Below are 13,337 nucleotides of genomic sequence, written 5' to 3'. Positions count from 1 at the left end.
GTAGCCATAGTATTCTACACTAAATACGAGGCTAATCTTCTTGAATGGCAGGCAGTCGCAAGAGTGATGTGGGCAAATATCAGAATGGGGAACTGGACAGTGAGACTTATTTGACTATGGTCCCACAGAAGGTTCTACTAAGGTAGAAGTGGAGGAATTTTTTGAGGCTTTAGAGAAATCAACTGACACAACGAAAAAGGAAAAGTTGGTCCTTGTTGGGGATCTGAATAGCAGAGTAGGAAATGATTGCAAGATATACAAAAATGTATTGGGAAAATTTGGAGAAAAGAGCAAAGCTAATAATAATGGCAAATACCTGTTGGATTTCTGCTCAGGACATGGACTGGTTATTACTAACACAATGTTCCAACATAAAAATGTGGACAAATTCAAATGGAGAGAAGAGGCAAGGAATAAGAAAAGTCTCATTGACTATGTTATTGTTGATAGTGATGTTTTCTCCCTGGCACAGGACAGCAGAGTGTACAGAGGATTTGAAATTGGATGTGATCACCATTTAGTCTTGAGCAAGATAAAATTGAATTTCATATTGAAAAAGAACATACAAGAAAGTTTTAAAGCGAATAAAAGTTGAGTAGCTCTCAGATATGAACTGTAGACTAAAATACACAAACATTATTCAAGAAAAAATAAGAGTGTGAGAACGGGAACCAAACCTTGGAGATTCAGTGCAAGTCCCGAAGAAACCACTGATTGATTCAGCTAGAGAGGAATGTGGTGAGGTTGTCTGCAAGGATAGAAAAATCAGAACTCTGTGGTGTACACAGGAAGTTAAATAGGTAGTGAAGGAAAAGAAGAAAGCATATCAAAAGTTCCTGGCAAATAAGTCAGCTTTTGCTCTCAGAGAATACAGAGACAAATGTAAGAAAGCTAAACACTGTGTAAAACTAACTAAACAAAAGTCAACGGAGGACTTTCTTAAGAACATAGAATATAAATATCAAGAAGGTGGTTGATAAGATATTCAGAAGATTGTTGAAGAAACTCAGAAATGGAGGAAAGAGTGCTGAAAAAGGAATTAGAGATGTATAATGGTGACATGAAAACAGGAGAAAAAGATATACTTGAAGTATGGAGTAATTACTTTGTAAAATTGCTAAATGAAGCAAGCAGTGATGACAGCACAGTGGTAGAAAACACTGACCAGGCATGCAGTCAGGAATACATATCCATACTTGAAGTAGAAAAAGCCATCAAAGGCCTGAAATGTGGAAAGACAGCAGGAGTAGATGATATTCGACCAGAAATGCTCAAGTATGGAGGTATAAAAGTCTTACAGTGGCTGCACTGCATAGTTCAGAAGACTATATGCAAGTATACTTGAGAAACGGTTGAGAAGGATTGTGGAAGAGAAGCTTTGGTGAAGAACAAGCTGGATTCAGGCCAAATAGAGACTGTGAGGATCAGATTTTCACTTTATGACAGATAGTTGAGAAATCATGTTAATATAACAAAGATCTGTATTTAAGTTTTGTAGATCTGGAAAAGGCATATGACAAGGTGCCAAGAGAGAAGCTATTCAAAATGCTACAGTTATATGGTGTCAATTGGGCATTATATCAAGTAATACTTAGTCTTTATTTGAGTTATAAGTCAGCAGTTAGAATTGAAGGAAGTACAGGAACATCTGGTGTCAGACAATTATGTCCCTTATCTCTTCAGTTATTCATTATCTATACGGATCACATTATGAAGGAAAGTGGTATTAAACCTGATATCAAAATTGGCGGGTGTTAATGTCAGCTGTTTGCTTTATGTCAGCGTTTCCCAACCTTTCTGAGGCCAAGGACCAGTAAAATGATGAAAACAATTCTACGGACCAGTAAGTTACAGAAAAGACGTAGCTAGAGGGTGGGGGAAATCTGCCCCGGGCGTTTTTGGTGTTTAAGAAATCTTGCCTTACTGTCTATAAAACAGCAACTGAGTGATGAAATAGAATGTCATCGACTATTTTGTGAATGAAAAGCAAGAAAAATAACATTTTAGAATGTTGGAATTAAAATTTTACTTCAAAAATAAACATAGTGTTTTTAATTTATTTCCCTATATGTCATTTTGACTTTTCGTAATTTTTTTAAAAACCTAAGTAGGAATTACCAAGATTTCAGAAAAACTGTGCCATTTATAACATAAATCTAAAAGCATATTTTGAATACATATGGAAACATAATTAATTAAATTGGTAGTAAACGATTAAAAGTGTATCATCATTGAACAAAGTTTTAAGTTTTATTAAACAAATAAATAATATGATCTAATTATGTTACTGCTTACTTTTAATGAGATGGTTTAGCTTCTCGGCCCTTGCAGAATTGCTGGACTCAATATTGGTCAGATTCAGTCGAAGATCGGCACACACACGAAGACGATTTCTGTATTTTGTTTTTATTTGAAGGAGCGATGAAAATCCTTTCTCACAAAGATAAGTTGTAGAGAACTGCATGACGATTTTCAATGCTTCTTCAGATAATTCGGGAAATTTACTTCTCATAATTTACATAAAAAATCTACATAATCATCAAAATTTACATAATTAATCCATAAAACCAGTTTTTTCTCGAATGCCTTTATTTTGTCGTAGGCATCAAGAATTAAAGAATTTCCCTGAAGGGGGAAAAATTTAGTTCATTCAATTTTAAAAAATGTCTTAAAGATAGGATAGTGTTGATAACCATGCTTCGTCAACAAGGAGTGATGTAAAATCAGAATTACATTCATTTACAAATAATAAAACTTCGTTCCTTAATTGAAATAACTTTGCCCCCAGAAAACCAACAAATTTCAGAATGAAGCAAAAGTTGTATATATTCACTGCCCATTTCATCGCAGAATACTGAAAATAATCTGTTATTTAATAGTCGAGCTTTAATAAAATTAACTAGCTTTACAGCGTTATATGGCACAGTTTTAAATCCTGGTGGCATTCCTTTGCAGGCTAACGCTTCCCTATGTATGAAACAATGTACTCAATTGATATCCGAAGCTATTTTCTTGACCATAGAAACAATGCCTGCTTGTAAGGGCTCGAGCTCCATCCAAACAGAGGCATATACATTTTTCCCACTGGATCCCTTTGTGTATTATGTAATTATTGAGAGTGTGAAATATTTCTTCTCCAGTTCGGGATGGCAAAGTTCTACAAAACAGAATATCATCATGAATGTTATCATGCGCATATCTTACGTAGCATATTAACTGCGCATCACTTATAACATCAGTAGTCTCATCTATTTGTAACGCATAATAAGGGCTCCTTTTAACTCTTTCGATTAACTGAGATTCTACGTCACCTGCCATATCATTAATTCTGCAACTGACAGCCTCATTTGAAAGAGGAATCAAATCAATTTTAGTAACTTGTTGCCGAACATTGTTTTTACCACATCTTTTGTAGCTGGAAGTAGTAAATTTTCCCCATAGAATGTGGTTTCGCTGTTTTCACTATGTGCAAACTTAAGAGATAGGATGCTTCCAGTGCCTTACTGTTGATGGAAACCATGGCCGAAACTATATCTTTCCCATGATTTAATGTCCCTAAGCGTTGCTGAAAAAATTCAATTGGCTTGATGATGATGATTAGCCTTATGAGGATAACATATTGGATAACATTCTAGGTCATAAAATCATAAGACTTTGTCAACCATAACAAGAATAGCAATCTGTATGAAAGTGTACTAATGATGATTATTATTATTATTATTTGTCACCTCCAGGGAGTCCAAAGACTCATCGAGGGAAGGCATCTACTCTAGAACTCTGCTTCCACCACTCACAATCCACCAACTGACTGCAACTGCACCAACGCCATCTACTGCTGACCACCACCACTGGTATTTCCACAGACAATCACAAACATCCATGCCCATGGCGGGATTCGAACCCGCAGCCTCTTGACTGGAGAGCAGACATGCTAACCACTCTGCCAGCCAGGCTGGCAATATGATGGTAATATGTGTTGTCAAACAGAGCTTGATAATTAAATTGGTCATATTTGTTTAGATCTGATTTCATGATTTGTTCTGGGAAACCCAACAGCGGATGTTAAAATTTGCACTTTTCTGATTACTTCAAAGATTGGATTTGTATGAAAAAAAAGCTATATTTTATAACTGATATTTTAAGATGTTTTTATGAGTAATGTGATATAATTTTCAATGTCTTTTGTATCATCAGATAGACACTTGAGCTCAAAATGGCTGAAGCAATTCCTGCAGCACAGAATTTGTGGAAAATACCACCAGAATCCAAAGCAAAATATGATGAACAGTTCTATAAACTAAAGCCTGTGAATGGATTTTTAACTGGTGAGTATCATTAGAACAAACAGTGATTAATATACTAACTTTCATTACTGTTGAAAGTTTATTTTTCACTTGGTTAGACTATAATAAATTTAGTTTAATCCTTTATCCAAGTGTGAGCAAACAAAGTTTGCGCCTGAAAATATCTTCAGGACTGGGGTAAGGTAGTACAGCACCGGGCAACTCGTAGCAAAGGTGGACCAAGCTAACATCACCCCTATCTCAGTATCTCCCATAATGCAAAACACATCTCCTTGCAGAAATGTATAATATTATGCATTAAGGGAAGGGCCAGTTCCCAGATCACTTCTCCACTTCTGGGCCTGGCTCCCACTGAAGAGACCTCAATAAAGGTCGAAACTAGTCTGGGTAGTGGCCCTTCCCTTAATGCATAACATTATACATATCTGCAAGGAGATGTGTTTTGCATTTATGGGAGATACTGAGATAGGAGTGATGTTAGCTTGGTCCACCTTTGCTACGAGTTGCTTGGCATTGTACTACCTTACCCCAGTCCTGAAGATATTTTCAGGCGCAAACTTTTTTTTGCTCACACTTGGTAAAGGATTAAACTAAATTTATTATAGTCTAACCAAGTGAAAAATAAACTTTCAACATCTTTCTCTAAATGCAGAGTTATTTAATAAAAAGGTGGCACACCTTTTGGCAACTCCTATAGGTAAAGATGACCTCGCCATTGCTTCTGCCTGGTATCTCCACTTCTGGGCTTGGCTCCCATTGATGAGACCTCAATGAAGGTCGAAACTAGTCTGGATAGTGGCCCTTCCCTTAATGCATAACATTATACATATCCACAAAGAGATGTGTTTTGCATTATGGGAGATACTGAGATAGGATTGATGTTAGCTTGGTCCACCTTTGCTATGAGTTGCCCGGTGTTGTGCTACCTCACCCCAGTCCTGAAGATATTTTCAGGTGCAGACGTTTTTTTCTCATACTTGGATAAAGGAATAAACTAAATTTATTATAACTTTCATTACTGTTTGTAATTTCTAGACATATTTTTTAAAGGTACACAGAAAATTGTCCCTTTAAGCATATTATTAAGCTATCAAAAGGCCATGCAGGCACCCATGGCCTTTTGATAGCTTCCATGTTGCTAGATCAGCAGAAGAAAGTTTGTTATTGGTTTAATTATAATCAGAAAGGAACTGTTTCCATGACTTTTTTCCCTCAGGTAATTCCTGAGTTTATCCTTGCCACAGTCCCACACATTGGTGTGGGACTGTGGTATCAGTCTCGCACCAATTTATATGCCTCAGTTATATCAATCCTTCTCTTCCTATCTTTTAGGCTTGTTGCTGTAATCCACCATCACCTTATGTCTCTTATCTCATCCACTGTCTTCAGTAACTAATTGAATACATAGAATTCCATCCTTGTCTTCCAAATTCCAAAACGTTATGGTATGAATTAGTAGCTCTCATCTGTCTGCATATGGTCTATCTTGATAGCTGTAATGTATGGTTTACTCCCTGTAGCTCTCCTCAACTTTGCATCATTTATAGACTGTTACATATCCCTATTTAAACTTCTTCCAGTATCATTAATATATTAGTTAAACAATAATGGCTATAAAACAGATATTGTGGTACACAACTAGTGACTTAACTCTTCTGGGATAGTGCTCTCTCATAGACAACTTTCTAATGTGTGTTGAATAACAGCAAGGTGAGATGATAAATGAATTTTTTCACTAATGTAGGACGACTGTCATCTTGCTTATTTGAGATTTGAAAAGGTTTATTATTTGGTCTCTAGTGCACAGTTTATAGATTATCTAACTCTTTAGAGTCTCTAGTGCACACTTTTTAGATTATCTAACTCTTTAGATTATCTAACTTGTTTTAAGGCATCTGAGGGAGGACATTCAGTGAAAGCGACCAGATCTGTGGAATGCAAAAAACTGGATGCTCCACGACGACAATGCACCCTGTCACCGAGCTCTCCTCACAGGTGAGTTTCTCGCCAGAAACAACACGATCTCATTTCCGCACCCACCCTACTTGCCAGATTTGGCTCCTGTAGACTTCGCCCTCTTCCCGAAGATGAAGATTCAGCTTAAAGGTCACCGTTTTGACACCATTGCGGAGATCTAGTGCGAATCGCAGAAGGTGCTTGACATGCTTTGAAAAGAAGACTTCCAGGACACATTCCAGAAGTTTCAAGAATGCTGGGAGCGCTGTATTGATGTGCAAGGGGACTATTACGAAGGTGATAGTGTGTAAACATAGATAAATAAAGTAATTTCTCGTAAACAGAACTAGTCTCAAAACTTTTTGATACCACCTCGTATTACATTCTCTTATCTTAGTCTTATAATTAAGATAAGAGGGATATAATATGCAAAAGAAACCTTGCTTAATTAAAATAACTATACAAATACAATTGTTTACATAAAATTCATAAAAAAAAGAATTACATAAGAGATACACTTTCTCTCTCACACATTTAATTTCAGGAATAAAAAAATTCTAACTTTCTTTGTAAAATCCTTTCTAGGATTAACAGCTTTTTCTTTCCAGTACAGTCAGTTTACTCAATTTCCAAATGAGAGCTATCCCACTAATTCAAAGTCAACATATAAAGAATCTTTTCCTACCTCAGGACTTCTGTGTAAACAGTATTGGAAAAATTACCTTATTTTAGAAAATTATCCTTAATGGAGAAAATACAGTTTCATTATATGAATTTTTTATCATAATTATTATTGTCACACCTCCAGGGAGTCCAAGACTCATTGAGGGAGGGCACCTGCTCCACAACTCTGTCTCCACCAACTATAACCAACCACAATTGCAACTACTATCATCATCTACACCGACGCCATCTACTGCCCACTAGTATTTTCACAGATAATTACAAACATTCATGCCCACGGCGGGATTCGAACCCGCATCCTTTTGGCTGGAGAGCAGATATACTAACCACTCGGCCAACCAGGCCGGCTAATTTATTTACTTTCTTTTTTATTATTTTTTTATTTACTTATTAATTTATTTCCTTTCTTTGTCTAAATAATAGTTCTCTTCTTATTTGCAGTATTTTGTAATATATACACTATCACAAAGAACATAGAACTTTTTTTTTTTTTTTAGAAGGAAAAAAAACTTTCTGCTTGAAAAAAACTGTTGACAGGAACAAATGCAGGGTTAAATAAACAAATGGTAGACCTAACTGGTAATGGAATTTGCTCTTTCCATATTTTCAGCTACTGTTTATCCCTAAGAAAGAAAATAGCATTAGAGGCCTCTTTCTACATTTTTATTTTCTGGTGGTCATATACCACTTGAAAGAAATAAATACTTTCAGATAAATCTATAAGTTTCTGAATACATTCCTATAATCCTTTCTCCTTTCTAAACAGAACCCATATTCCATTCTCTAAAGCAACATAACACCTGTTACTTAGCTGTCCAGATGCCTCAAAATCTGCATATACATGCACCAGTTTCAGACTAGTGCATGTATAATTCAATGGTGCTCTCTTCATAGTTGGATGAACAATGTGTTAAATAAATTTTCAGGTAAGAAAAACAGTTTTAAGATACAGTTTCACTCTCTTTAAAGTAAAATCATAGTTTCTTTATCTTTTGACTGAAATGTAGTGCAGTTCTTGAACTATGATGAAAATTGCTAACTCCATGTGTTATCTCCCCCACCATTATGAAATGTTGCTGCAGTTTTGCAATACTTCTTGTAAGTTTGCTTTTAGAAACATAAAAGCATACGAAAATCTTTTTAAATAACATTTTACAAAATGAATCACATAATTTTTATATTCTTTGTAGAGACAGATAAATGAATTTAATTATAATTTTAAATCAAATTTTGCGACAGAGTATTAAAAGAAACTGTTACTTTATGGTAAATGGAGAGGATGATCCCAATTTCTTTTCTTCTTTTTTTCCTTTTTTTTTAATACATCACTCACCTAATCTATATAAAAAGAAAAATATGGTGTTTCTGAATGAAGGTCATCAGAGACTCTGCAGTACTATATATATTGATATGTTTGCAACCTTTTGTGGGTGAGATTCACAAATAAAAGTAACTAGCCCTTTTTAACTACATCTCTCCCAGTTTAAATGACTGCAAGTCATGTTACAATCTGCCAATGACCTTTCCAAAATCTGTTATTATTATTATTATTATTATCTGAGACCTCCAGGGAGTCAAGGACTCATCGAGGGAGGCTGTTAATTACCCAACCCAGTACCTTCTCTTAAATTAATTTACACTAGATGCACTCACTACCCCTAAGGGCGAATTATTCCACTCATTTACTGTTCTCTGGAAGAAAAACTTAGCTCTCACATGACTTTCTTGACTGTGAACAAACTTAACTTCCATGGATGTCCCCGTGTTCTCTCCACGCCTTCCATATAACGAAAAATTTCATCATTTGAAATGCTATAACATCCATTCAAAAGTTTATAGACCACTATCATATCACCCCTCTTTCTCCTGTTAACCAGAGTCTGCAATCCACATCCTCGCAATCTGTCCACATGATCTAAATCCCATAATCCAGATATAATCTTTGTAATTCTTCTTTGCACCCTTTCCACAGCTTCTTTATCCCCTTGGAACCCGGGAGACCAAATTTGCACACAGTTATTCAGGTGTGGTCTTATCAAAGCCTATAAAGAGGCAAAATCCTTATCTTTACATGTCATCTAGATATATGACTGTCTCATACATCTATCATCTTGATGTAATATATGAGTAAATTGTTAAAACACAACTTTCCCTTAACAAAAAGTCAATATAGTCTTGGATCCTAGCTCTCATTATCCTCTAACACCATAACCACACTTCAGATACACAGATCGACCTTTCTAATTTGAAACTTCAGATTTCAATCAAAACAAGATCTATCTCTTGTTACTTCTTTTGTGCATTTGGACAGTTTTACTGTGATTTGAGTTTTTGGGCTTGTCTATTTTCCAGGCTCTTGGTGAGCAGTTAATGTTAAAGGCACCTTAAATCCCTGGAAAATTCCTATATAATGTGGCAGTGTCTCATCATATTCCATTAACATGAAGTTTACGTATTTTCTTGTATATATCTCTTGCTCATTTTCTCCCACCATTCCATCTTCACTCTGACTTTATATGGTATCACAATAACTAACATAAAATAATCAATGAATTGCCCATTAAATCTTTCAACTATACTCTCCATAGTGCTACCTGTATACCATTTCCATGAGCTGGTATCATACTTCCAATCACACACGTGGATTTTTCTTGGGATTATTGATTAAATTCTGCTTATCTTATTTCTCTTTCCTTAATCGACCACATCATTCGCAATCCTCTTGTAACTGATAATTACCTCTCATCTTATACAGTAGATGCTCACTATAGTGAGCATCTACTGTATAAGATGAGAGGTAATTATCACGCTATAGTGAGCCCCTACAGCCAAAGGCAGTTTAACTGGCAACAAGGTTTGCTATAGTAAATTTAAGGGACCTAATCAATTTTCATAAAATAAAGGAAATGACACTAAAGCATAATAGAAAAAATGGCAGAAAATCATACATTGATGACAGACCAGTGTTTATGTATGAACTATACATGAAGCACACAAAATGTGAAAAGTACAAATGCAAACAATAATTGGAGACATAAAAAAGAAAACAGCTTGAAGAGTATTAAAAATTAAAACTTATTTGGTGCTGAGAAGACAGTATTTGCAATGTGTTTGTAATAAATTAAAAAAAAAATAGAAATTCAAAAATGTTCTGATTACAAGTGAGAACTCTAACAACTGCATTTGTGGTAAATTATTCCATAATGGAAATAACACTTTATTTACAAATATTTCCACTTGAAACTAACAAACATCTTCAGTGTAGGAAGGGCTATACAAGGTAAAATGTTAACAGTAGATTATTTAAAATGATATTTTTTTTATCATTTTAAATAATCCATTATTAGTCTTCTGTCTTCTATAGCTGTTCCTGTTCTGAAGATAGCTTCTTAGTTTCAAGTCAAAATATTTCTAAATCAAGTGTTATTTACATTTCTCATGTTCACACGTCAAAAATATATATTAATATGATGAAACAAAATATATTTATTATTACTAAATGACCACATCACAATGTGTTTGTAATAAATTAAAAAAAAAATAGAAATTCAAAAATGTTCTGATTACAAGTGAGAACTCGAACAACTGCATTTTTGGTAAATTATTCCATAATGGAAATAACACTTTATTTACAAATATTTCCACTTGAAACTAACAAACATCTTCAGTGTAGGAAGGGCTATACAAGGTAAAATGTTAACAGTAGATTATTTAAAATGATATTTTTTTTATCATTTTAAATAATCCATTATTAGTCTTCTGTCTTCTATAGCTGTTCCTGTTCTGAAGATGGCTTCTTAGTTTCAAGTCAGAATATTTCTAAATAAAGTGTTATTTACATTTCTCATGTTCACACATCAAAAATATATATTAATATGACGAAACAAAATATATTTATTATTACTAAATGCTGTAGGAATCACAACAGCAAAAGGGTAGTTAAATAACAATAAAAGTTTAGTATTACAGTTGACTCTCATTATAGCATATACTTCTATAACAAACTCCTCCACCAATGCTTCATAGATACAACAACACTAAGCTATGCTAAATAAAATTTGTTATAGCAAATTGCTATATTACTGACTAAAGATAAAATATTCCAACACTCAGCCTATAAAATATGCACTTATCTGTTTAAACAAAATTCCTTATGTGATGGAATTTTTTTTGATTGCAGATTTGAATTCAGCACATTGAAATACATTCAAATATTTGTTTAATTTCATTTGCAAACAAACAAACAAAACAAAAAAATAAATGTTGACCATTGTTTTCCTAATTCTTAACTTATTCATGGAATCTTCATGCATCATAAGTTTCTAACCTTTCATATGGGGAATTGCTATAAAAATTTGTCTCGTGTTAATTATGTTTCAGACAATCTTAGCTGGATATATCGAGATTTTACTTTATTATTATTATCCTAAGACCCACAGAGTCAAAGACTCATCTGAGGTCCTTTTGTTATGCACACAGCTCATCATACCTTGCCTTAAACACATTCAAATTCTTCAATCATTCACAACTCTCCATGCAAAAAACCTCCTTATATAGCTTCCAGGGATAACCTCTTGTTCTTTCCCAATCTCCCACCATTTTTTATGAAAAACCTCTTCAACGTTAATCCTATAACAAACTTGCACATCTCTATCATATTATCCCTCTTCCTCCTATCCACTTGACTCTGCAAATTGCATTGTCTCAACCTTTCTTCATATTTAGCATTCCATAGATCAATTGCCTCTGGTTCCTCTCCAACATCTCTTCATCCTTTTTGAAAACCAGGTGGCCAAATCTGTGCACAGTCCATATGTGGCTTAATCAAGTCCTTATACAGTGGAACTAGAATCTCCTTATTTCTACAAGTCAGTATTCTCTGCATCATTCCTAGAATTCACTGTGTGGTGCTTACAATTTTGGTAGTGTGTGTGTCCTCTAAATTTTAGATGCTTACCACCTTCATCCCAAGATCTCTTATTTTCTCCACCTCCACAATATATTCCCACCAAGCATAAATTCAACATCCTATCTTTGTTTCCCAAATTGTAAAACCTTACATTTTGCAACATTGAACTGGCATCCACACTCTCGTGCCCATTCACTCAATCTACTCAAGTCTTCTTGTAAGGCCAGAACATCTGCTCTACTCCTCATATTTTGTTCCAGCTTTTCATCATCTCTGCAAACAACTGAATATCCCTATCCAAATCTTCCCCAATATCATTAACATACAGATTAAGAGCAATGATCCTAAAATAGACCCCTGAGACACACCACTAGTGATTTTCCTCTTTCGAGATATTGCTTCCCCATACACAACTTGTTGTGATACCTATCAGATAGCTAATCTCCTATCCATTGCACTAGGCTAATATCCAACCTCATCTGCTCTAGTTTGACTATTAACTTATCATGCAGTAATCTAGCAAAAGCCTTTGCAAAATCTGAGTATACTACTGTGTATCCCTCTCTTTTGTCCATTGAAGCTGTCACCTTATTCTAATAATTAAGTAGATTACTAAAACATGTTCTCCCTTTAGCAAATCATGCTGTCCATCAAAGAATAATACCACTGTTGTCAACTCAATTTTGGATCCTGGTTCTCATCAGCCTCTCCAACATTTTAACCACAACTGACATAGGTCTATAATTTGATGCTCAAGTTCTGTCACCTATATAAATTAAAATGCCAAGTGTGAGCAAACAAAGTTTGCGTGTGAAGTCACTTCATGACTGGGCCACTTGTATATAGAGGCTAATGACTTCATCAATTGCTTTGGTAATTGCCTTTGTTTGTTTGCACTTAGATAAAGGATGAAACCAATAATATAATTTCTTGGCATCTTTAATTTATATTATAACCATGTGAAAAAACTTTCAACATCTATCTCTAATCCAGAGTATTTTAGTAATAAGGTTACTTGTATATGGAAATATGACTTCTACATTACTTCAACCTTGGTATCACTTCTGAGTCTGCTCCCACTGATGAGCCCTCAATAAAGGTCAAAATGGTCTGGATAGCCCTTCCCTTACTGCATAGCATTATACATGTCCATAGGATGTGTGTTGCATTATATCATTAGCCTCTATATACAAATAGCCCAGTCGTGAAGGGACTTCATGCGCAAACTTTGTTTGCTTTCACTTGGATAAAGGATGAAACCAAAAATATAATTTCTTGGAATCTTTAATTTATAGTTTAACCAAGTGAAAAAAAAAATTTCAACATCAAGATCAACTTCTGTCACCTCCCTTATGAAGTGGCCCAATCTTGCCTTCCTTCCACTTCTTTGGAACGTTACCCAATATAAGACTAATATTAAACAAATATGTCCAAGAAATGTCAGCTCTCTGGCACATCTTCAAACTACATGGTGATATATCATC

At 34.7% G+C, this 13,337-nt stretch overlaps 1 protein-coding gene across 6 annotated transcripts in view; it reads left to right on the top strand.

Moving 5' to 3' along the window:
* Positions 1-13,337, top strand: part of LOC150093872 (intersectin-1-like) — a 510,882-nt gene that overhangs the window by 49,185 nt on the left and 448,360 nt on the right. For 5 of the 6 annotated variants that reach the window (XM_090413144.1, XM_090413145.1, XM_090413148.1 and 2 more), the window contains exon 2: positions 4,195-4,325. In XM_090413144.1, coding sequence (XP_090269270.1) covers positions 4,214-4,325 — 112 coding nt within the window. In that variant the 5' untranslated portion in view covers positions 4,195-4,213. Of the gene's footprint in view, positions 1-3,690; positions 3,967-4,194; positions 4,326-13,337 lie in introns of those variants that run through there. The other variant, XM_090413147.1, reaches the window with a different exon arrangement.

This window comes from Typopeltis vanoorti, chromosome 23, assembly GCF_054136105.1.
Source record: "Typopeltis vanoorti isolate ZY-2024b chromosome 23, IOZ_Tvanoo_1.0, whole genome shotgun sequence".
Taxonomy (NCBI): domain Eukaryota; kingdom Metazoa; phylum Arthropoda; class Arachnida; order Uropygi; family Thelyphonidae; genus Typopeltis; species Typopeltis vanoorti.
This window is presented reverse-complemented; position numbering and strand designations above follow the sequence as displayed.